The sequence below is a fragment of the Meriones unguiculatus genome, chromosome 10, assembly GCF_030254825.1.
Source record: "Meriones unguiculatus strain TT.TT164.6M chromosome 10, Bangor_MerUng_6.1, whole genome shotgun sequence".
Lineage (NCBI taxonomy): Eukaryota > Metazoa > Chordata > Mammalia > Rodentia > Muridae > Meriones > Meriones unguiculatus.
The window spans coordinates 74573591-74600285 of NC_083358.1; the positions used below are offsets into that span (position 1 = coordinate 74573591).

The window sequence follows — 26695 nt, forward strand, 5'->3', positions numbered from 1 at the left end:
AAAATATGCAGGATATAGATTGATCAGGATCAGAGGCTGAAGTTGCAAAGGTAACATAACTATCTTTCCTCCCAGAGTTCACCAGCTGCTACCTCGAAATGCCTTTCTCTGTATATTAAAATTTTCCACTCTTAGTGGCTAGGACCCATACTGTCAGACCATCTAGTAACACTGTAGCCATCTTAGTTTCTGTAAGTTAACTCTTTGGTTTTTAAATAAGGTTAAACTTGCCTAATGCAGCATTCTGTAGACCTGTGTTTCCATCGTGGAATGATGCATTCTGTGCTCTCTGCTGAGAGGCTTGGATCATAATCCCCCAGTCACACTCATTACACAGAATCATAACGGATGAAGGATGTTAAGGTTCTGTGGGTTTTATTTTAAGAACTTCAAGAATCTCCTGGAGATTGCCTAGTCAAAACAAAGCAAAACAAAACAACAACAACAACAAAAAAAACAAGTTTCCAGAAATCAGCATGTTTTAATGTTTTATTTTTAAATCCTGGTACTTGGTTTCATGAGAATCACAATAGCCAAAAACCAAAAGATTTCTCCTTTGTCTTTTTGAGTCCGCAGACATTGTGTCAGTTCAATGGGCAAGAAAGCATCTGTCACATTGCCCAGATTCCCAAGGATGCCAATGGCTGTTGTAACAAATGCTGGCACAGCTACGGGCTGGCAGGAATTGGGAATTCTGTCACGATTCTGGTCTCTGCACATTTTTTCTGTGCTGGAGTTTCATTCCTGGTTTAAATACAGTAGTGAGCAGAAAGTCCCACCTCACCTTTCTTCAAAGTCTAAAGCGGACAGACAGTAACATGTTATGGATATAAACATGTTTTTGTTTTGGTCCAGGTGTAGGATGTGGGCCTGATTCAGATGATCCACAGCAGCAGACTATTCGCCTCATGTGGGCTCTGAGAGGAGTCCTTTGCCAGCTGCCGATAGTTTAAATCTGAGTACTCGAGAGAGAGAGAATAAATTCCAGATACCAGAAGGAGGTGGGAGAATGAATAATGCTGCTCCTGCTTTCCCCTTGCAGGTCCTGGTTGCTGTTGCAAGACAAGAAGACAGAGAGCTCATGAAACGAGGATTAGACTGGCTCCAAGGAACCGGATGACCCTAACCAGCAGGAAGCAGCTAAGAAAGAACTGCGCCCCCTTTCCCACTAACCCTTTCTCTTTCCTATCTGGTGTCGGGGTGCTAGAAGGGATTGGGTGGAGTAGGGAGAAAAAGAGATAAGAAACGTAAATAAAAGAATTAAAAAAAAAAAAAAACTAGTGTCAATATTAACGTGCTAAGGAAGCACTTAGAATGGAATGAATAGACCTATTTGCTGGGTCACCCCAGAAGTGGACAGAAAGTTACTGCCCTCATTTGGTGTCACTTATAATTGAGACTTTGATGCTGCTAAAGAAACATACAAACAGCAAGAATTACTCTTCAGAGGAGAGTGAGAGGAAAGACCCTGTGAAGTGAAGAAAGGTAAGTCTATTTAAAAAAAATTTTTTTAACTTTTTATTGATTGTGAATTTCACACCATGCACTCCAGTTCCACTCATTCCACTCCTGTCCCTTTGTACCCACCCTCTGCTGCTCTTGCAACCTCATCCCCAAATGGAGAAAAAAAAATATTATTCTGGGTGTGTCCCTTTTGTCCACACTTTTTTACTTGCTAATGTTTATTGCAATGAGTCTTTGGTCTGGTTCATGGCCTCTGGCTTCTGCTGCGCTATCAATACTGGAATCTCACTGGGATTCCTTAGATATCCTGTTGTTGCCCTGTGTTATGGAGACCCTGTAGTTTTGGATCAGTAGCACCAGCCCCTTCATACACTCCAGCAGTTCATATATGGGGTAGATATTGGGGTGGGTTAGCTCAAACCCCTGTATCTGGGCCTGGGAGATAGCTGAGCCAGCTCTCCCACCCCCCAGCTAACACTGCCTCAGCTAGCTCACCTAACACCATAGCCAGCAAGGGGCACAGACACCTTTCCTGCTCTTGTGCCCTCAGGGCCACCTCTGTTAATCTATTCTAAAACTATTCATAAAGATGAATCTGTCTAAGCCATTTGAAAAATAAGAAAGGTGCTTGCTTCAAACTCACTGTAAGAATGACTGCAAAGATTTATAGCATAGTTAGTTCCTACATGCCCTTTCCCTCATCCAGGAACCTAAATATACCAGCATGAGTCGCATCATAAGTCAGCAGCAATCTACTCTGAAAGACATTTCTTCCTTTTTCTCCATAATAAAAAGTTTTCATAGATATGTAAGCAAAACACACACACACACACACACACACACACACACACACATACATACACATACACAAACATGAACTTTTGTCTTCAAAATAAGGAATATGTAATCCAGGTGTAGTGGAGCACACCTTTAATCCCAGCACTTGAAAGGAAGAGACAGGCAGATTGCTGTGATTTTGAGGCCAGCCTGGTCTACATAGTGAGTTCTAGGACAGCCAAGGCTACAGAGTGATACCCTGTCTCAAAAAACAAAATAAAGAACATGTCTATGTAGCATGGATTATCTTCCTTGTGTTGTATGTTAGTTACTTTCCCTGCCATACACTCCACACATAAAAACTGAAGCACACATACAAAACATTTGTTTCTTCTTACACGTTCAAATTAATGGTGTCCAAATGAAAGTTGTGCTTTTTTATGGCCTCCTAAATAGAACAACCCCTTTAGGCATAACAGTAAGATGAGAGTGGGCCCGGGGTATAATGTCACCCACATTTGGAGACACCAAAAGCTTGCCAGCTACATGAAACATCAATGAATCTCACGACCATAAAATAAAACACTAAAAGTCAGACCAAAGTACACATGCCGTGTGACTGCATTTATATAAAGTTTTACAAGCAGGTGAAATTGAGCTAGTATTTGGGGGTGTATGCTTCAATGATAAAACTATAAATAAAAGCAATATGTGGTTTCCTCATTGAGGAATGAGGAGAAAACTGACTGGCAGGGGTGTGTAATGTGAGGCCACATCTCCAGCAATGGCAATATAAGTAAACTGGACCTTGCTCTGTTATTAGAAATTAAATGAAAAAGAAATAAGCTATGCTTGTGGCTATGTGTCATTTTCTACTTGTGTAGAAAGCTGACTACAGAATGTGAAAGTTAGAAAAATAATTTGCAAAACCAATTTTATGGTTTTTTTTTTAATAAGATGGGTTTATGCTCTCTGTTATACTGATTCTTCCTCTAGGAATTTACCTTACAGACACTTATGCTTCTTAAAAAGCTTAAATCTCACCCAGAAGAGGAAATAGAATAGACAGTGAAAGTAGTTAAAGAGAGGGAACAAGGGATGGGGGGCAGTCAGATAGAAATGAGGGTGGAGATCAGACCTGGGGAGAGCAGGGTCAGGAGGACAGAAGGCCTGTCAACAAAAGAGAAACCATGGGCGGGAACATCTCTGTGATGAGCTGAAGACCTACAACAGGGTAAGCTTCTGGGAGGATATGGGGATGACTCTAACTGAGACTCCTAGTAGCAGAGGTCATGGAGACTGAAGAGGACACCCTCTAACTAAAACAGGATTCCTAGTGGAGGGAAGGGAACACCAACCCACCCACAAAAACTTTCACCTGAAGTTTACTCTGCCTAGAAGTGTGCAGGGATAAAGATAGAGCAGCCATTGCGGGAATGACCAACCAATGCCTGGCCCAACCTGAGACCCACCCCATGTGAGAGAGCCAACCTCTCGAACTATTACCAATGCTCTGCTATGCTTGCAGACAGGAGCCTAGCATAGCTGTCCTCTGAGAGGCTCCACCCAGCAGCTGATCAAAACAGATACTGAGACTCACAGCCAAACATTAAGAGAATCATAGAGTCTTGTGAAAAAGTTGGGGGAAGGATCTGGATAGGGACAGGAACTCCATAAGAAGACAAACAGAGCCAATTAACCAGGGCCCAGAGGGACTTATGGAGACTCAAGCACCAAATAAGAACCATGAATGGACTAGGCCTACACCCCCTACACAGATGTAGCTAATGGGCAGCTTGGGCTTCATGTGGGTTCCTAGTAAGGGGAGCAGGGCTGTCTCTGATATGGACTCTGTTGCCTGTTTTTCTGTCATTTCCCCCGGCAGGACTGCCTCGGCAGGATCCAGGGGAAGAGGATGCACTCAGCCCTGTTGTGACTTGATGTGCTTGGATGGGTTGGTGGGGTGCTCCCCTTTTCTGAGGAGTAGGGGAGAGGGAGGAGAGGGAAGAAAGAGAGACAGTGACCTTGTGGAAAGGAGAAGGGGGCTACAATAGGGATATAAAATTAATTTAGTTAGTTAGTTAGTTAGATTTATCTTCAGCCAATCATCATGGCTTACACCTATAATTCTGGTATTCAAGATGCTCAAGCAGGAGGATTGCCTTAAGTTCAAGGACAGGTAAACTACAGTGGGAGACACTATCTCAGAAACAAAAGTCTTATCTCTAATGATCAACGGGACAAATCACAAGTGAACATAACCTAAAACCCAACAATAAGAAAAGAACTAAAATAAAGTATTTCACTGTTGTAACTAAAGAGAAATTACAATATAATCATCACTACATATTTTAAAAATCGATTCATGATAAGACTCGAAGGTATAAATCAGATATCAAATGCATTTGCAATGAGACTGTAACTGATTTCTTCTTGATTTAGTCGATTTCTCTCCTTTTCCATACTTAACACTTTCTAATTTAAAATCTACAGTACGCTGCCGTGTGCTTTCAACAGAACTTTTACATAAAACAGTGACTTGCCAAGGTCTGTTTGTAGTTCAGCATGGAGTTTGTATGCTGATCAAAAATTTAAAAATATTAAAAGATTCATTGAAATAGAAAATAAAGGCTAGGTGGGCACCTCCCTCAACCTTCCTGTGAACCCCAGAAGGAAGAAATTCTAGAGCAACCGAAGAAACAGAAGTGCAGCGTTTAAGTGATTTGGCCCAAGCCACATAATCATCAAAAATCTAAACCCTTTCTTGCCAATTCTGAATTCCAAAACTCACTGAATTCAACCATTCACCTGCATGGAGTTATATAAACAAGATCAATTACAATTAATAGTGGTGACCCTCTTCTAGAAATATGCATGCCCAATGTTGCAGTCCACTATTTCAAGGCTTAGCCATGCTATCCAGTGATTTCCAGCATTTTGAGAGGGGGGAGAACAATGCAGACACATGTGAGAATCTATTAAAATCCATAGGAAAATACACACACAAGTATGCATACAAATATATGAATAGGTTGGGTTTTTTAAAAATAATTTGAGTGGGGCATAAAATTCTTACAGCTTATTCACATACCCCAGGTTTAGAACTCTGGCCTGTATGGACACAAAAGCAGAAAACCATAGATTAGTGTTGAGTCTTAGAGGCTAGGAAAACACTGCTCTGGCATCCAAAGAGTAAGTAATGCAAACATCTTCCATCCTCAGATTTTCCTAAACCCCTATGATGCAGAGAGTAGAAGAGGCCATGTTGGCTGGCCTCCACAAACATTTCAAAGATGGCAGACTGTATTCCTTCCTTCTAGTTCCTACAAAAGAAGGCCTACAAAGAGCTCCTCAAGATCAATGGGTAAATCCTGACGGCCTTCCCCACTAGCTAAAGAGGAGGCTGACAGCTCTCTTTGAGGCTACTTCTTCCTTACACATACTCTGGACCCAGATGGATGAAAATAGAAATATAGGATAAAATACCCATGAGACAGCTCCAGGCACAAGACCAACCTTTCTTGCTCGGATCTTCCTTGGCCAGTGGATCTAGAGAACAAAGGACAGCCCCAAAACCCTGACATGCTCTTTGCCCAGGAGCTCCTAGTACCACTGGGGCCAGATCATCATTCATGATGCAGATTTATTTTTCCCTTCCAACTCTTTATCCCAAAATAGACTCTACGGATTATGACAATAAGCCGCCCACCCACAATCTTTATCTCTGTAAGACTCAAAGGCTGGCTTAAAGTTGGCAATATTTAGTGTTATAAATATACCTAGAATCCCACATGTTCAGAATAAGCCAACTACTTGGTGTTATAGCTCAGAGCTGGGAGACCAGCTGTCCCTCAGCTGATGTTCCTTCAGTATCCATAGTCTAGATCACCTTTTCCCACCACTGGACCACATGAGAGGGGGTCACAGGCTCTGACTTAGAAACACAGAACTACTATCACAGAATTCAATGACTACCACCTGACATCTCAGAAACTGTGAGTGAACTGTTTCCAGATATTTTATCTCACCAAACCCCAAATCTCTCATTAAAGGCAAGACAATTGAGAAATGGAGAGACTTTCACAAGAACAAATTTGGATTTGCCTCTTCTTAGGGAGCTAGAGCATCTAACTCGGGGTGTTGCTGATCTGAGCTTCCTGCTATAACTCACTCCATCTTAGTGAGCAAGGACACTGTCAGAGCTTAAAAGCAAGACCCCTCAGCAACACTCAGCTGGGCGATCGCTTTCAGATTGCTCTCGTGTGTCTTGAGGACCCATGCACTGTGACCGTGGTTGGTATGGCAGTCATAGTTGGGGTTTCTGTGCTTGTTTTATAGGAAATGGGAAAGCCACCATGAGCTCACACCGGTAAATGATATAGATGAGAGTAAACAGGAATTCTATTTTCAATGCCTAGTTTGGCCCAAGCATAGAAAAATTGATTTGCATCATTAAATTCTGAGCTGGCAGATGAAGAAACACAAAGTATTCAGTTGTATGGTACTAAAAATAAGTTTAAATTCATAGGATATAAAGAACAAATTCTCACTACCATTTTCATGTTGTCCCAATTTCTATATTTACATATTTTATCATTTCTTGTATGAACCTTTTGCCTTAGTTAGAGTTTTCTTGCTGAGAAAAAAAAAAAAAACCACCACAACCATGGCAACTCTTATAAAGAAAAACATTTAACTGGGGCTGGCTTACATTTTCTGAGGATTAGGCCATTACCGTAATTTAGGTGGGAAGCACCTAAGTGTCCAGGCTGACGTGCTGGAGAAGGAGCTGAGAGGGCTACATCTTGATTTGAAGGCATGAGAACAAGTTCCTCCAGCAAGGCCACACCTACCCCAACGAGGTCACACCTACCCCAACGAGGTCACACCTACCCCAACAAGGCCACACCTGCTCCAACAAGGCCACACCTACCCCAACAAGGCCACACCTACCCCAACAAGGCTGTATCTCCTAATAGTGCCATGCGCCAAGCATTCAAGCACAAGAGACTATGGGGGCCATACCTATTCAAACCAGCCTATGACCGACACTGGTAGTGTCACAAACCTTTAGTCCCAGCACTTGGGAGGCAGAAGCAGGCAGATCGCTATAAGTTTGAGGTCAGCCTGGTCTACAGAGTAATTTCCAGGACAGCCAAGGCTACACAGAGAAACCCAGTATCTGGGAGGAAAAAACAATGACTGAACGTTCACTGAACCCTGTAACTTTTCTTGAGAAGGGAGGAAAACCGTGTTTTATAGCCTTTCCCTGGAGCTAAGTTGGAGTCCTGTGACTGACAAGGCCTGGAGAAACACGTGGAACGTGACTCAGCCGCTCTCCGGTATGGCCATAAAGCCTCGAGTGAACGCTCCCATTGTCACATTCCCTCTTCAGCAACTGAGGAAGCCAAGACCTGGGAGGATTTCGTTGTTCTGCAAAACGCACTATGTCGTTTGTATAAAGCTAAGTACAGCTGTTCCCTAGACCATGGAAAGGGGGATGTGCTAGGATAAGATTCCAGAAAATGAAGGGATGAGGGATCTTTCTCAGGCCTATTGGCTTGTGGCGGTCCTGCCTAAGTGAAAAAAAAAAAAAAAAAGATTGCCACAAACCATCTTCCTCCTTCTTGCCTTTGCAATGTGACTGACTTTTATGTGGCTACTTGGTTCCTGCCATCAGCAGAGAGAGAGCATTTCCTCTTCCCTTGAATCCGCGGTGGCCTGTGTCTTATTTCAGCCAGTGAGTTGTGGCATCAGCACCATGGAACACATTTCAAGTTGGGGGTCCATCAGACTCTGCACGCATCTGCTTTGCTCTTGGGGAGCTAGTGGTGGCTTCTGAGAAACACAGATCCCTGCCCCCCCACCCCGAGCTTGGGAATCACTGGCTCAGGGACCCATACTCTTCTCTGCCATCAGCAGGAGTCTAGGAAAACACTGCATTCGGTATGACAGAGTTCCCTTGGCTCCAAACGTGAGAATCAGAAAATCAGTCTGGCTGAGGACTCACTCTGAGCATCTGAAGATGAACTGTCAACTTTCAGGACTCTGAGATGAATCTGGTCCTGACTGGCACTTTTTCCTGGTTTGGGGATCTAGAGTAATTACCCTAATCTTTCAGCACATGTGCACACACACTAGGAATAATAACGACGATGCTAACAATAATAATAATAGAGAAGGTGTGGTCCAGGGCTTCACATCTCTGATCTATTCGATGGCCACGCACGATTTCATTCCAGTGTCCTCTACAGGTGGACTCTCCACAAAGTTAAGTCTAATAAAGTCTAATTGATTCCTTTTGCTACAGCTCCAAACACAGTCTGTGTCTCGGGAGGGCATCCTGACACCTCCTTTTTGTTTCTCTGGAGCCTCTCTCTCTAGCTAGTCTATCAGCATTGCCATACTGGATCATCTCCCTGCTTGCGATAGGAACACACAGTGATGAGGTTGTGCACAGCATGCAGAGCAACAGAAGAAAGAAGAGAAATGCAGACTCAATAAGGTGAAAGGAGAAAACCCACCACTAAAATTGTCCCCTGACCTCCATAGGTGCTCACCTCTGTCTGAGGGCCCACTCACATGTGCTCATGTACAGTATGTAGGTAGGTAGACGATAGATACATAGATAGATAGACAGACAGACAGACAGACAGACAGACAGATAGATAGATGACTTCTTACTGCTACTCATATTGGTGGTTATCATTTTCATCTTTACAGATTATTTGGACCCTTAGGGCTTCACGTGAATTCAACAATTATGTTAAGTCATTTATCAAAACCCAGCTTCATTCCTGGATTTAGCTTAAAATACAGTTTACTTAAAACCTTTCTCAAAATGTCCAAAGAATCAAGGCTTTATTCTCTTTACTCTAAGCAGTAATTTCTCCCTAATTCTCACTTCTGTAGCTGAGAGTCAAGTCTAAGTAATTCCTGGGAGATGCAATTAAAGGGACCACTTCTCCTGGAATATGCAAACCTGCTCTGGAAAAGCAGTTGCTTAACTCTGTTGAAGTCAGTTGGAGGAGTTTGGCCCCAGGTGGCCCTGGAAGGCTCCTAAACCAGTAGTTCTCAACCTGTGGGTCTTAGCCCCCCTCTGAAGGTCACACATCAGATAGCCTGCAAATCACATGTGTACATTATGGTTCATAAAGGTAGCAAATTTAGTTACAAAGTAGCAACAAAAATAATTTCACAGTTTCTGGTCACCACAACGTGAGGAACTGTAATGTAAAAAGGGTGACATCATTGTGAAGGTTGAGAAGCACTGCTCTAGAGAATTATTCTTGCTAGTCCTTTTGGGGTTTTCCTTACTATGCTGGGGATACATTCCATTTCATAGTTTCCTAACTTCTTGGCTTTAAACACTGTTGCTCACTCCCAATGTATCTATCACTTAGTCTGATTGTGAAAGCCCTCTCTAGTTCCTACTTCAAATTATTTTTCTTAACCCTCAAAAGGAGTGCAGTTGTTTTGGGCCACATTAACGTACATCAGTGTTATCAGTGTGGAGAACAAGAATACGCCGCCCCAACGTACAACACTGTCACACAGGTCATTTTGAGCCGGGATACACGAAAACTAACGCACGCATAAGGAAGCCTTCCTACCGCTTCTCTTACACGGAAAAAACAAACATACCTGAGAAACAAGTGCTCTGATTCCCCTTTCGTTGATAGGCATGAAGAGGAAGGCGTGCCAGCTCGGAAGGCCTCGGCCAAGATTTCACTCTCACCCAATCTAGTCTCTAGTGCTCAGCTATGACTTACAAGCCCACATTCTACCTCCAATTACTCATCAGTTCTGGGTCCTAAATCCTGATGGACATTTCCCCCGAGAACCTAGGGAAGCAGAAAGTGAACTTGAGAGCACAAAGACAGAGTGTTCGGGAAGCTAGATTTCACTTCAGTCCAGGGAAAAATCTGAAGAGCTGGGTGGGCAGGATGGTCTTTGCAAGACTTATATAATTATGTTTAGAACAAGACTGCATGGAATCAGAAATGGCATCTAGCAGCAACACAAGCAAAGAGGCCTAGAGGCTCTCCAAGAAGTACACTCTACTTGTAAGGGCCCCAGTAGGCAAATACCTTCTTACCTTGTAAGCCAACCAATTCCTGGATACATATATGCTCATAAAGACAGACCATCTGTGGAAGCACAACTTCTGAATTTTCCTGATAAGGTATGTGAAGGCTGACTTCCAAGAGATAGGTATAATTGCTCCCCTCTTGGATAGGACTAAAACTCAAATATGTGGTCTTGATTATCACAGTGGAAGACAGAACTGACAGATTTAAGATGCTCTTGTTTCTGCCAAGACCATCACACTTTCTTTTCCTTCTTCGTTTAAAAAAGATTATTTTTCCATTCCCGTCTCCAGTTGATGAATAGATTAAAAGGCACTTAGATTTCTGAAACCACTTGGCAGGAGACATTCTTCAGAAGGGCTGGATGTTTTAAAGATCGGTTTGGTCTCTTTTTATAAACTCGGAAGGGGAAGAATAAAATTTCCACATCTATCAGCTTTAGAAACACATGCTAGTCTATGAACTTGTGGAAGCTATTGGTTGCTTTTATTGCTTCTATGTTTTTCTAAAACACACAAGGGTATCTAACCCCAAGGGGATGGAGTCATGTTTTCACCACATGCCTTTCTTGTGGGCAGGAGCCCAGGAAGACTACCTGATCAAATGCAAGGTGACTTTTTAGGTGATGATTCAACCCCGCTAGACTCATTTCTGCCATATTAGTTTAATTCTGTAAGAATTTTGGTCACAAATAGAAAGGGGTACTATGCAAACTCTCAGAATCAAAATGGACTGACTTGCTAAGCCCTAAGAAAATGGAATTAGTAAGCTGTGGAGGGGGACTGAGTGGGTGGTCCTTACACATTTGCCTGATATCAGGAAAGCTCATGAGGAGTTTGCCAAACCACAATTTGGCACAAAACTACTTCTACAAAGATGTTGGTCCAGTAACTGCCCTTTGGCCTTGGACTGTGTCCATTCCCAAAGACAATTATTTCAAAACAGTTTACATCATCTTTCCCATTTACACGTAAAAACTCTTGCTTCCCTTTGTCTTCCAGAATTTGCCCATAACCCACCAAGTCATCCCGTCCCAGGTTGTAACCTTGTCATCCCTAATTAAGATCAGTGATTTGGGAAATCAGTCTTTCTGTCCTTTCTTTAGGGTGAAAACACTGAAACTTTTTTCGGTCTGGGCAATCCCACACTGGAACTTGCTATATAAGCCAGGTTGGACTTGAACTCACAGTCTTGCAGAACCTAAGGTCTAGGATTACAGGTGTATACATACCCACACCCAAGGGCCAGTGCTGTTTCATGAACGGCATTTTTTAAACATCTTTCTTCCTGAACTTTAACTTTCAAATGTCCCTGACAGTAAACATTATTTTGAACTTTGAGAGTTCTGCTGATCTTTCTGTGGTGGAAGAAGTCTTTTCCCATCCCTCATTACATTTGAGTGGGGCTGTGAGCTCAGCTTTGCCCTGCTGCCTTAGCAGGGAACGCTGACCCTTACAAACCTGAATACGTCAGAGCCTGCGTGTGATATTCCTCGAGGCAAGGTCTTGCTTTGGATTTAGTGTTTACCTGCTAGTCTTGCAAACCTGTCTCAGCCTCCTAAATGTCTGGGACTACAGGCATGTAGCACCATACCTAGATGTCCACATTATTTATTTTTATGCTGTTTTCCTTTGAAACCTCTCACTGTCATAGACACACGAAGTGTTTGTGTGACCTTCTTTGAGACAAGGGAGTTTGTCTACCAAAGTGTAGGGAGGAGCTCCTCAAAGGACAGCCACTGTTAATTATCTTAGCATAAGCCAGATAGGCCATTTTGGTGGCTCTCAAATTACATCTCAAAAGGCTACGGAACCCCCTCGTTTTTGTTTTTTTTGTTTTTTGATCAGTAAGATTACAGGGTGGCTATGAAGGTGTCTTTGACAGTTCTAATCTTACAAGATAAAACCAGATACTAACTAGGCTTGTGCAAGGGGGTTGGTACATGTCCTTTCCCTAGAAACCAGTTTTCTGGTGAAATGCATAGAAAGCTGCACATTTGCCACTGGAAAGGGAAGGGTCTTCAGCAGTTGTCCAGTCCATTATGCAGGCATTCTTGCTTTCCAGCTGGCAAGAGGCTTTAGTCAGATTCCTGGGTGAAGGGCTCCTCTCTTCATGTTTCCTGTCCTTCCAGCCTGCCTCAGAACCACAGCCTGAATGATCGAAATAAGCAAAGCAAAGCATGTGGACAGAAAAGTGCAAAGCAGGAGCAAGCCTTATGAGTTCAAGCAGCCTCAGCTTTCAACACAGAGACTCTCATCCTGATCCCGGTGTTTAGGAATATTGGAGATGTATGTTGCAAAACTGAGATTTCAGATGGGGTGGGACTTCTTTACAATTTTCTCCCTTATAATTATGGATTTGGAGTTAGGAGCTAGCTACCAGACCACAGAAACTGAAGATGCTTTCATAGTGCCCTCTGCCAGGAATTTTTCAGAACGAAAAGCTATATGCACATAAAACATAAATAAGAAGCCAAAAATTAATTTTATTGAATCGAGGCATTCATTCAGCACTTAACACAGATTTCAAGAATACCTCAACATGTAGGGTTGTGAGGGAGAGAGGGAGCAGTTTACATTTTTAATGCTTAAAAAAAAAAAAAAAAACAAAAACCAACAAAACAAAAACAACAACAAAAAAAACCTAATTGCTACAGATAGTTTGTAAATTCCCCAAACAAGTTCTAGCCAACTTTTCTGTTCAGTGATTTTTTTTCCACCCTTTCTTAAAGAATGAAAAGCTATATGATGTGTGTATTACTGGTTATAACTAATAAATCAGCTTGGAAAATTGTAAGACAGAAGCATAAATACAATATAAAAAGGTGAGATTTTTAAAATCGTATTATAAGAATATTAACAATACGTGGAAAAGATACATTAAAACCAGAGCAGTATTACATTAGTTCAAAGCAGAACTCAAAGGCAGACCAAAACTGATGTACATGGAGGGAAGTGGCCTGTTTTTAGAAAGTGTGTCCTGACAGACACAACCACATAGAAATGCTGCCAGTGACTGCGTGGTCCCTCTGTTACTCAGCCATGCCTCCCAGGCAGAGAGCCCAGCTCAGCGGGTTATGCTTTCTCTAAGGACTTATAGTACTCCACCAACACAGTCCAGGCCTTGGGCGCCATAAAGCCCTCGGGAGGCTTCTGACCCTCTCGTGCCAGTTTGCGCATTCTTGTTCCTGAAATAAATTCGAAGTCTTCATGGCTGAAAGAGAAAAAGGCCAGTCACTTCGCTGTTTTACAATGCTGCTGTAAGATTTTTAAAGGGGCATTTGTTCCTTCCGTTCGTGTTAGGTTACTAAACTAGAGAGAAAAAGCATCACGCTGATGTCTCATCTATCACTGAGCTAAACCTCTGCACAGCTGAACAGTCCTCAGTTTTAGAGCTAGGACAAAAGAAAAATCAACTGAAATTATTAGTGAGATCAATTAGGGTTTTACAAAAATTATATGAAAAACATTTAACACAAATTCTGTGTTCCTGGTACCATGTCCATCCCAACAGGGATGTCCTGCCTAGTACAGCACACTGTTACAATGAGGCAACGGTACAGAAAGGAGCTGCCGTGACACTCAGGCCTGCTCAGCTGTCCTTCTGTCGTCTTTTCTCTGAGGGACTATTCAGCTCCAGATCAGCACTGCTCAGGTTCAGGGAACTGCCACTGCTAGGACACAGGGCCGTTCCCAGCCCCGCCTGGAACCTCTGGTTGCCATCTCCCGGCCATGCCCAACCTCCCTGTCTCAGTAACCTCATCCCCAGTCCCCGGGAAATGCTAATATAGATTATGTGTGGATTCCTGGGGATGTTTGCATGTACCACACACATGCTGTGCCTGCAGAGGCCAGAGGAAAGCATGGCATCTCCCTGAGCCGGAGCTACAGGCAGTTGATGGAGGTGCTGGGAAACAAACTCGGGTCCTCTGGAAGAACAGCAAGTGCTTTTACCACTAAGCCATCTCTCTCTCTTTTTTTCCCCCAAGCCATCTCTTTAGTCCTAGATTCATATATTTATCCTTAAGAAACATGAAGTTGAATCTGCCTAGCACAGATATAACACTTTAGAAAGCTTAATCTGGACGTCTAAAATGCCTCTGAGATACAGTACAACACAAACAGCAACCATCAACACTGTCCCTTAGATGGAGAACCAAAGGAAAAATACGCTTCCTTGTCTTTTAAGCATAAAAAAAACACACGAAAGCCTTTAGACCATGAGCACAGGGCATGTACAGCTGCGACACATCTCTTTACCTATAATTCGCCCACTCCCTTCAAACATGGAATCAACTTAGAAAGCTGATTAGACCCAGAAAGAGTCCCAGGTCTCTCCATCACCACCTCCTAAATAATCTAGTGCCAGCCCTGAGTAGAATATTACGGTAATCATCGTATAAAATTCTCAAGACGTCATCAACAGTTATAAGGGAAATCATCCGGACATTGCACATTATGAACCGTATTTCCACAGAATGAAGGTTTGTGTCCCCCAAGTTCACCCTGAAGGCCTCATTTCCAATGAGATGGTACTAGGAGATGGTGCTTTGGGGAGATGACAAGAGTTAGATGAGGTCATAGGAGCAAGATCCCAGGATGGGACTAATCCATTTCTAAACAAAGAGTCTTAGGATGCCCCATGGTCTTTCAAAGACAGCAAGAAGGGGGTTGTCTGTCTGCAAACAGCTCCGGGCCCTCAGGACCCCAGTCTTCTACACTTTGACCCTGGACTTCCCATCTTCAACACCTATGAGGAATAACTGTCATTTAAGCCACTGAGACTAGGGAAATTTGTTATATTGGCTCAAATTCAAACAGATGCTGTAATTCTGTCATAATACAGAGAAAGGAGGGGAATGTGAGGCAACTGACTCTGTTTCTATGAAATGACACTGCAGGCACTTTATGTTGTGCTCAATTTGCTTCCTACGTGGTTATCAACCACCATCAATATTATCACAATCAAATATCATCCAAATCCATCAACCGCCATCACATTATCACAACCAAATATCATCCAAATCCATCCACCACCATCAATATTATCATAATCAAATATACAAATCCATCAACATTATCACAACCAAATATCATACAAATCCATCAATTGCCATCAATCTTACCAAAATCAAATATCATGCAAAACTATCAGTAGTTAGAAAGTTTCCAGTGACAGAATGAAATGAGTTTTCTCAACAAGATAAAAAGCAACTGCTCATTCATCCCAGCATTCTGGAGGCTGAGGCGGGACTATTGTCATAAGTTCAAGGCCAGCCATGGCCAAAAAAGAGACCATTTCAAAGAAATAGATACATAATAAATTTTCAGTAACCATTTCTATAGTAGTCAAAACTTATTGTTAAAATTTCTAAAGTTACTTTAAATCATTTCAACTATGTAACCGTAAATTAACTGGAGGCCTCAATCTTCCCTGAGAGGCTGATCACCAGGGCGCCACTATATCACTCTGTCCCCACAATGTAACAACAGCCGTTGCCCACCCCTCTCCATCACTTCATGACAAACAAGAGCCAGAAAAAGTCTCTGGGGTCAGTGCCAGGGACACAGGGCACAGACAAGGAATGTTTACTGACTGGAACTCAAGTGCCTTCTTATCTTTCCACTGGAGGGGCTCAGTAAATACTGGGCAACAGGAAGCAGTGAAAAGGCGGTGCACATGTGCAGAAGTCTACCCAGTTCAGCACAGAACTCTTGCTGCCCTAAGACTTACAAACGTTAGGGCTTATCTGAGCTACATTCACATTTCCCTTTCCTTTAAATCTGGCTCGCTTACATGGAGGGGCCTTCACAATGATTTCTTCACAACCCCTTCGGACCTTGCTTGCCTCCTCTGTGGGGGGACCCGGCAGGCCATGTTCTTAGGCTCAGCCAATTTGTCTTTGCCACACACAAGTGCTCTAAGTTGTTCCCTCAGTGCAAAAGGTCTCCAGACAGGAAAGGCGAACCTTCTCATGGTCACACTGTGCCTGTGGCTGCTGCTCCTTTGCTGTGTGCTTGATGGCCAGACTGAAACAGGGAGTCTTGGTCACTGATCACAGGGTTCTTACCATGATCCGCTAAGCAGCAACTCCGCTTGGCAGGGACTACCTCCACTCCTCACCGTGACTGTCCATCCCTAAGACCACATGACCCTTGCTGACCCTCGGTCCTAGGTCTCGTTCTACCTCTTAGATGAGTGACACACCCCGACTCTACTCAGTGGCACTAAGAGCTCCACTCCCCTCTGGAACATGTCTGGGCTTGGGTCTGGCATGCTATACACATAGACTGTGCATATAAGCGATCTGACTCTCATAAGCATGCCGGGGAGACCAGTGTTGAGGCTTTACAGTTCTACTTCTTGAAGGCTCGGCCTCAGCCTGGGCTCCCAGTGTCCCATGTGTGCTTGTGTTTCCACAGCACTACTACAGAGACGCACACACATTGGACCCAATATTTTATGACCTCTCACCTTCTTAGGTAGAGAATTTGTTTAATGACTATAAAAAATGATCAAAGGTGATCTGTGACAAGGAAGCATGAGCCAAATGCTGCCTCAAAAACGAAACATTTAGTAGCTTAAACATGGGGTTTATCCCCTACTTCTTTGTGTGTTCAGTGTCTTAAAAGGAAAGGCAACTTGGGGGCCTAAAGAGATGGTTCAGTGGCTAAGAGCACTGGCTGCTCTTGACGGGAACCCAGGTTCAATTCCCAGCTCCCAGCACTAATGGCTCACAACCATTAGTGCTTGAAATGCTAGCTCCAAGGAAATCTGACACCATCTTCTGGCTCTGAGGGCACCAGGCATGTGGTACACTCATACCTACAAATAAAAACTTTAAAATAAATATTAAAAAATGGCAACTTGACCTTACGGTATTGGTCTCTAAACTGGTTGGCTACTGTGGCTAATATATAAAGTTTATCCTCCCTTTGTTATATAAATTAAAAAAAATACATTGTCAACATATTTGTATACTTCTAATATTAAGATGAAAAGTAAATTTGAAAAGATAAGTTTTCAAAGGAAGACTCAGCACTAAAAAAAACACTTGACAGAGGATTAGGGAGAAAACCAAGATGGCAGCCAGAGACAAGGACTCCGAAAATGTGAAAGCCTTGAGGGACCACGACCAAAGCAACCACCAAAAGCCACATTTGCAAGTCAGAGGAGTAATCCATGATGAAGGAAACAGGGAAACCACAGAAATGGCATACATGGAGTGAAGGTGTGATTTGCTCTAAAGGAGAGTGGGAAATCTTAGCAAGTATCTGGCAGAAGAAAATAAATATCAAGGAAAAGAAAAGAAAGGAGGGGAGCAAAAGCAGGAAAATGGAAGATGGAGAAGAGAATGGCGTGGGAGCTCCAGGACGTGGCTTTAGGGAGGAAGAGAAAGAGGTGAGGAATGCAGGAGACAGGGAAGAGCAAGGATTGGGAGCTGAAAATTACTGTCTTGACCCTCTCAAAGAGGTGCCAAGCCACCTGCCAAGGGCCACAAGCACCTATGTGGGAATGGATCTGTCAGCACAGTCGGCTGGGTCATCTTCAGGCCAGAGAATGCTTTCTGATGGTACCTAAGCCAGCTCACCACGTTCAGATGGAAAACTGTAGTGTAGCTGAGAATCAGGCAGCGAAGTATTGCCAGGGAGCAATACCTAAAGCTCCCTTTTCCCTAGAGCAAAGATGGCTCTAGAGCTTCTGCCTCTGTAAAACTGATGCTTTACTTCCAGGAATGAGAGCCCAAGTCATGCACAAGAATTGCTGGTTCTTGGTGGTGATAAATAAGTCATGCACAAGAATTGCTGGTTCTTGGTGGTGATAAATAAGTGGGCAAGCCGCTCCTGGAAGACTCTGCCTGAACTCTGTGATTAAAGGAAAAGGGCCAGACCAATTAAAGTCCTTTCCTCCTCCCAGAATGCTAAACTGTCTGAAATCCAGACTTGCTTGCATTCCTTTTGAAATTGCATTTCTAAGCCAACGTCCCCGGGCACCATTTCCTGAAGCCATTTCACAGCATCTGCCCTGCATGCTGAAGGCATCTCTTCAGTTCGTGAGATGGGAGTTCCTGATTCCACATGGTAGTCGCTCTCCACCCTGGCTACAGACAGCGCAACTGACCTGGCCTCATCCCTGCATGTCCATCTATCTCTGTTACGTAAGGATTTTGCTTTTTATCGGAGCCCAGGCTCAGGGACTTGACCCAAGAGCCACTGTCTGTAATTAAATTACAGTTTTGCAATAGGATGGTTTTACAGAAATAATCTCATATAATAGAATCTGAGCAATTTCTAGGATGATCTAAAGTCAGCTCTTAAAACTTTACCTATGAGTAATCAGGAATCTGCCAGAAACAAACATCCCTTCACTTTCACTACAAATCAGTTTTAATTCAGGTCATGCCAGAACACTAGCAAGCTAATCCTCTGTGGCAACCTGGAAAAAAACAAACCCCAAGAATGCTCGCCATTTTTTTTTCTCTTTTCAAAGCCACTGGGTCACATATTCATTATAATCTGCAGCAGACAGAGCACTAGCTCTTAAAAAACAAAGAGGAAGGGTTGGGCCTTCAGGGAGTGAGCAGGCAGCCCACGTGGGACCACGAACGCGCTGAGCACATGTGGCCAGCAGCTTGAAGGGCTCCAAGAATGGTGACTTCTGGCCACTTGCTGATGGCTGTAAATCTTCATAGCCATCTGCCATCCCTCAGTCCACACACGCAGCCTCCAGAGCTAGGAGGACAAGCTATTTGCCCGGACAAGAGTGGGGTCAACACGTGGCCTTCGCGCACATCTTTTGAGGTGGATATCCAGTCTCCGACTTTTTCAGGATGGGAACTAGATGATAAGCAAAGAAGAAGAAAAGGGAATTTCTCCCCTGACAGAAATGAAACTAAACTGGTGACTTGTAAGTGGATCTAATTATTTTTATTCTAATTAACGTTTTATCCAACTTGAAAGCGCATCATTTATAACACATCAAAACACTAAGAATTAGGATTATGATTTAAAATGATCTTTTCAAAACCTGACAAACAGTTATTTATGGCTATTTATTAACGCACTGGATAGCATCATATATGACAATTTTATTTATTATTTTTTTCTTATTATTTTCTTATTATTGTTTTTTTTTCTAATCAAAGGCTAAATGAAATACATGAAAAGCTTAATTGGGGGGCTGGACGGGGGCCAGTGGGTGAACTGCTTGCTGCACGAGTGTGAGGTCCTCATTGAGAACTCCACATGGTGGACCACATCTGGAATTCCAGTGCTCCTGTGGCAAGATGGGCAGCAGACAGGAGACTGCCTGGGCACTCCTGAGCCAGCTGGGCCACGCGGTGCCAACCTGAACAACAGCAGACTCTGTCTCAAACAAGGCTGAAAGGCAAGGACTGTGTGATGCCTACCATAGTCCTGCAACTTCTCCATGTGCAACTGTAGGTGTGTGCATCTGCACTCACGCCACAGCCAGCTAGACACACACACACAGACCATACACAGACACACACACACACACACACACACACACAGACTATACACAGATATACACATAAGCACAGGCACACAGACACACACACACACACACACGCAGACCATACACAGACATACACACACACACACACACAGACTATACACAGATATACACATATGCACAGACACACACACACACACACACACACACACACACACACACGCAGACCATACACAGACATACACACACAGACACAAGATATGCAGACATACGCACATGCACACAGATATGCACAGACACAGACACACTCACATACGCATACACAAACACACACAGGCACACACATGCACATACACACAGACCCTGATACACAGACATACACATACGCACATGCACACAGACACACACAGACACATATGCCCATGAACACAGACACACAGGCATACACACACACACACAAACATGAGTTTAAATTTAATTATTTTGAATGTAAATTTCTTTGTGAGGGGGTGGATGTTGAGACAGGGTCTCATCATGTAGCCCTGGCAGTCCCGGAACCCACTCTGTAGACCAGACTGGCCTCAGATTCACAGAGATTCACTGCCTTGGCCTTCCGAGTGCTAGGATCAAAGGTGCATGCCACTACGCCCTGCTTGAATCTAAACTTGAGGTTTTCCACCTAGCAGCTCACCCTTTTAATTGGCAATTCTTTATTTTGACTGTACTGAGGACTGAAGTCAGGATGCTGCTCACACCAGCCAAGTGCTCGCTCACCGAATCATATCCCAGCCAGCACCCAAGTTCATAAAATGTACAAAATGTGCTTCTTGATGTCTGCACTAATCCCAAGATGCTGGGAAACGTGGCACGTCCCAAGTACCCGGGGCCTAACCCCAGTCAAATCCTATCTTCACCCTAGGTCCTTAGCTTCCTGGAACCCAATGAGAGGTTGGCCTTGGCCATATTTACAGATCAGGGTTCATTCGTTCGTTCGTTTGTTTGTTTGTTTGTTTGTTTTAACTTTTAATCCGCTCTGTCATGTGATTTTTAGTTAATAGAATAGGGTCTGAGCCACATCTGCCTCTGTGAAGAGACATAATTTTCTGAACTACCAGGAAGATTCTAGTACTACTCTCTAACAGGAAGTTTTACATGTAGAAAGAAAGAAAAAAAAAAAAAAGACATACTGGTATTCTCTTTCTTAAGAGTTAACCCAAATGGGCCCGTCAATCACCTAGACAAGAAAATGCCCCCAAGAAAGCCATGTTCAAAAAACCCCGAGAAGTGGTAGAAAACCTCCCCGAGCATGTAGGCCTACACAATCATCTCTGGACACTGCCCCTCTCACTCCAGAGAGTGCTTTACAGTATCGTGCCGCCAGCTCCACCTGTCCTCCATGGCCTCCTTTTAGGCAGACCACAAAGACTAAGGAGCCGCAGGCAAGCAGAGCAAGCGCGAGGTCCTGGCAACAAACTCAGAAAGCTACAATCCAACTTAACAGGAACAACATCACCACCAATAAACACAAGGCATTTCAAGCATCACTGAAAAAGACGGCTCCCGGTATCCTCACGGGAGGGCTTGTGAAGAGCAAAGACTGTGGAACAAGAAAGGAAAAGGTTAAGCGTTCAAACGACACTTCAATCGTAAGGACAAGACGCGAAGGTGAAGAGCACAGTAAAACAAGAGGGAGCTCGGCGTTCTATGCTACAGTGCCTCCATTTCTTTTCCCTGCCACAAAAGACCCTGACCAGGTCAACTTAAAGGGGAAGGATTCCTTTTGGCTCATAATTCAAGGTACAGTCCATCAGGGATGGGAAGTCAAGGCAGCAAGAGCTTGAAGCAAGAGGTCATACTGCATTGACGGTGCTGCGCTGGACAGTTTTATGTCAATTTGACACAAGCTAAAGTCATCTGAGATGAGGAAACCAAAATTTAAAATGTGCCATCGCTGCTGGGCGTTGGTAGGGCATTGCTTTAGCCCCAGCGCTCAGGAGGATCTTTATGAGTTGAGGCTAGCCTGGTCTACAGAGTGAGTTCCAGGATAGCCAAGGATACACAAAGAAACCCTGTCTCAAAAAAAAAAAAAAAAAAAAAAAGCCATCATAAGATCATGCTATAGGTAAGCCTATAGCAATATAAACTTTTTAAACTAGCTACTGATTGCAGGGACAGGCAACTGTGGGCGGTGCCATCCCTGGGCTGGTGGTGGCTGAGCAAGTCACAGGGAGCAAGCCAGGAAGCAGCACCCCTCCATGGCCTCTGCATCCGGTCCTGCCCTCCAGGTTCCCGACCTGTTTGATTTCCTGTCCTGACTTCCTTCGAAGATAAAAGGCGATGTGGAAATGCAAGCCAAACAAACCCTTTCCTACCCAACTCGCCTTTTGGTCCCAGTGTTTTGTCACAGCAACAGAAACCCTGACTAAGAGAATCGGGAAACAGAGGTGCATACTTGCTACTTCTCAGCTCCCTTTCTCTACTTTCACAGCTCTGGGTCCCACCCAGGGAATGGTGCCTCAGTTAATGTACACCAGACACGCTCCAGAGGCGTGCTCCCAAGTAACAGGTAACGGTGGACATCACAACTGGGAAAAACAAGCAACTAATGAAATTTAGAATTTTGGATACATTATGAGAGTAATGTTGATTCTGGGCATCGTAATTTATATCGAGAAATGGAAGCAGAACTTGGCACAAGTATGGTAAACAGACTTTAAGGATGGCCCTGATGGCCTCTGCCTCACGATGTCACCATCACAGTATACTGCAGCATGCAGTAGGAATGCCCTAAGGGGAATTTTAAAGATGCATTGCAAATTGCTAATCAGTCGACCATAAAATTATCCAGGTAAATTTAAACACATAAGAATTTTCCCAGCTAGGAATGGGGGCAAGGGGAGGTGCGGGGGGAGAAAAAGAGAGACCTGAGGCAATGGAGAGATCCTGTGGAAGGGAGAAGGCCACATGGTGAGATGGAGATGCTGCAGAGAAGGGCTTAAGGCAGCTTCTAGGGGCAGGTGCGGTGCCAGCCAGTAGCTAGCAGGCAGAAGGCCCAGTCTTACATCTGCAAGGAAATGAATTCTGCTGGCCAGGATCACCATGGGAGGGGCCTCCAGAGACCTGGCCTGGCCAGAGGACAAGCAACCTGCTTTTCTGACCTAAGCAGCTACTCATGTTGTTGTGTCCTAAAATTTATTGTTTCAGCAATATAGAACTGATAGTTAGCAACAGAGGAACATAGGATTAAGTAAGAGTCACTACCCAGAAACTATCACACCACGTGGGCATGCCAGTGAAAGCACACAAAAGCAAAGAAACCTAAAAACACCTTGAAGGACGCAGAAAGATATCGTATCCAAAACCAAACTGTCTTCTGGATGGTAAGTGGGCGCCTTCTAGGTGGTAAAAGAGGCACCTTTAATTCTGGGTTCCCACTCTCTCTCTAACCATTAGACTATACTCTACCATTAAAAACAGGAAAGAAATCTGTTAGAACGTTGATGATGCTAGACCAGAAACACTGACCGTTCAATTGCTTCTTTTACTCAGCTCTTTGGGTTCTTTCCTCTCACATACTCTCCTATACTCTAAATAATTTTACATTTGTCCACCACAATACAAAGATTTACCCTTTAAAACAGAAAAAAAAAAAAAAAAAGACCAAAAACAGATACCCTAATAGTTGGTAATATCTGTAAGCGGACTGAAATCCTACAGCTCAACCACCCTGAGAAACGTCTAAAGCTAACACAGTTTTCTTGACTTCCTAAAATGTAAACAGACGACTTTTATCATCATTCCTATCAATAATTATCTCGCCTGATCTCTTCAGGAAATTTCCCTCCCTAAACCTTGTCTTACACTCGTATTCAGTCAAACCAAAAGCTACAGAATCATTAATTACATAAAAGCTGGCATTGAATAACATCCATTAATCAAACATGGGCAAGCTCATATGTGCATAATTAATAACTGTTTTCTCACTACATCAAAGACGATTGCCTTTTCACAAAATTGTAATCACTTTCCAACATGTTCCCATCAACTTAATTATATTTGAACACAAATACAGAAAAATTTAAAAACTAAGGCATTTTTAAAGCTTCCCAAGTTATAAGTTATTAAGATTTGGTAACTCAAAAAAAATAAATAACTAAAAATTCCAAGGAAATGAGCCACTCATGCGACTAACATGGAATTCATCTCTGGAAAGTCTTATGAGAACTGATATAATTATTTAGCTTTTAAATGATGAAAAGGGAGACTTACAGCAGCACTACACAGATTCAGCCAAACATCAAAGTTATCAGGGCCTTAGCAGCACATCAATCAGCTGCACACAGATGTGGTCTAACGTCCTGCGTGTGATTAAAGCAGTGACCACACAGGAGGACCACAGCGACAAAACACACCAGCCCGTGAGCTGAGGAAGAAACGAAGCTCTTTTATTCTGCTTGGTTTGCTTTGTGTGCATATGTGTGTGTGTGCGCGCCTGTGTGTGTGTCTGGGGGAGGAAGCACTCGCGTACATGTCGTTCTAAGTGCAGATGAATGTGGGTGTGTGTTCATGGATGCAGAGGCCAGACGTCGAGCTCAGATGTCATTCCTCAGGAGCCACCCATCTTGTCTGTTGAGATGAGGACTCTGGCTGGCCTGAGCCTGACTGGTTAGAAAAGGCTGAGCTGGTCAGAGAACCCAAGGGATCTGTGTCTGTCTCCCTAAAGCTAGGGTCACAAGCACACGCCACTGTGACAGTCTTTGTTTGTTTATGATGCAATTCTGCACATATAATATATATGCCCACATGCAAATGTGTACGTGCCCACACACACACAGAACAAGCCCACATGCTTAGGAAAACAATTCTGTGCCAAGAGTAAAGACATGGGTCAGCTGCAAATTCTTCCGAGGGTCTTAGAGCATCCTGGACTCTGCGTCACTTTTGACGTCTTCGGCAATCGCAGACAAGGACTTGCCTTCCACATGCAGGCCATTGGCAGCCATTAGAAGTCCTTCTATTCCTCCTTGCGCCTACAGTGAAAACCTTTTGCCCACATGCTCCATGGCCTGCTTGAATTTCAGCTACAGTTCAACACTCAAGCAAAGGCATTGTCTCTAGAACTGTCATGTCAGCACACGTGACCTTCCCCTCTCCAGTGGCAATGACAGTTTTTAACCCAAATAAATTACTTAACTCAGAGAAAATAATTTCTGTAAACCTTTAACTTATTTTTTTAATGACATTTATTTTTGTGTGTCTGTGTGCGGGTACACTCACGCCATGGCACACATGTGGAGGTCACGGGACAACCTGAAGGAGTCCTTTCTCTTGGTATTCTGTGGGTCCCAGGAATTGAACTCAGATCTGCCGACTTGGCAGCAGGCAACTTTCCCTGTCAGGCCGTTCGTCTCATTGGTCCACTTTCTACTTATTTTTAAACGCTAATTCATTTACTCTATTTACTTCTTATTTATTTTTAATTTTTTTTGAGATGGGTTTCACATAGCCCAGGCTGGTCTCCAATTCTCTACATAGCAAGGATGACCCTGAACCATCAACCCTCTGGTCTCTATCTTACAAGTGCTCGGATTGCAAGTGTGCGCTTATATGCCTTTTAGAAACAAGACAGTGTTGTTTTAACTTTTTCACAAGATTTCTTTTTCCTTTCCTGTCACCTCTGTGACAAAATAGGTGGCACTAAATGAGGACCCTGGGTCAGGGTCCACATTATTCTAAAGCCAATGTAAGGAGCCATGGAAAAAGGGGGCACTAACACTCAGAATGGATGTGTCAAGGCCAGTGTCAGTTTTCAGTTTAGTGGTATCAGTAGAGCCAAAACTGCTAAAACATAAATTAAAACTGATTGTATCCTACATCAATTACCTGTTTTACTTGTTGAATATGAATCGTAATGTACTAAAAAGCAGGTAATCTAAGAGTCAATCAACAATATGATTCCAGCATGTACACTGTATGCAAACATAAGGCTATGGTGCATGCCTTTAGTCCCAGCACTCCGGAGGTAGACACAGATGGACCCTGAGTTTGAGGCCAGCCTGATCTACACGGTACCAGGCCAGCTGGGCCCACATAGTGAGACCCTTTCTTAAGAAAATAACTTGGAGTTGCAGACCATTAGAAGAATTGGAAAGACTTGGGAGGGGTGTGCCTTGTCTCCCAAATGCTAGAGGAGAAGTGTGAGCACCACCATGTCCAGCTTAGATCCAATGTTTACTTTCACTTCTAACCCTAGACTAATGGGAACCTGCTTCCTTGACTGGAGATGGCTTTTCCTGAGGTGGTTCCAACAACGCAGTCCATCAGAAGGTATGTGCTGAGCCCTAGCTCGGACAACAAAGCTCCCTTTGGTTGAGGCAGTGTGAAACTTACTGCTCAGAGTCATAGTAGTCCATCCGCTTCTTTTCCTTGTTGTAGGCCGCAACTCGGAAGGGAACTATTTCCAAGGTGATGAGGCCAGGGGCCATCGTCAGCACTTTGGCACCGTGGGTTGGCTCGTAGAGGTCCTTCCCCGTCTCCGGATGAGGCATGCCAGCAGGGTCTCGTCCAACAATATAAAAATTGGCCCCTGCCACCATCCGCGCTCTGCAATGCCACTGGACCTAGAACAGATGTCTGTGTATTAGATAACTATGCTGTGATGACTGAGTAAACAGCAAATGGATAAAAAATGCACATGTGTCTGCGCTCAGCCGTCCCACTGAGCTGCACCCCCACCTATGTCTCAATCATTACTGCCTGACAGCAGCAAGTCCCAACAAACTTAGTGTATCTTCTTGGGAAGCTAGAATTAAAATCAGGCCCCCAAACCAAAATCATAAACGGTCATAAACGTATGTGTGTATATTTATGGATTATTTGCTTATGAGATA

The 26695-nt window shown here is 43.6% G+C and overlaps 1 protein-coding gene across 3 annotated transcripts in view; it reads right to left on the reverse strand.

Moving 5' to 3' along the window:
* Nucleotides 1–473: 473 nt before the first annotated feature.
* Papss1 (3'-phosphoadenosine 5'-phosphosulfate synthase 1) overlaps nucleotides 474–26695 on the reverse strand; it is an 82201-nt gene continuing 55979 nt past the window's right edge. For 2 of the 3 annotated variants that reach the window (XM_021663892.2, XM_060392680.1), the window contains exons 11-12: nucleotides 26196–26425; nucleotides 12797–13544 (exon numbers count right to left, since the gene is read on the reverse strand). In XM_021663892.2, the coding sequence (XP_021519567.1) occupies nucleotides 13406–13544; nucleotides 26196–26425 (369 nt within the window). In that variant the 3' untranslated portion in view covers nucleotides 12797–13405. Of the gene's footprint in view, nucleotides 1053–12796; nucleotides 13545–26195; nucleotides 26426–26695 lie in introns of those variants that run through there. The other variant, XM_060392679.1, reaches the window with a different exon arrangement.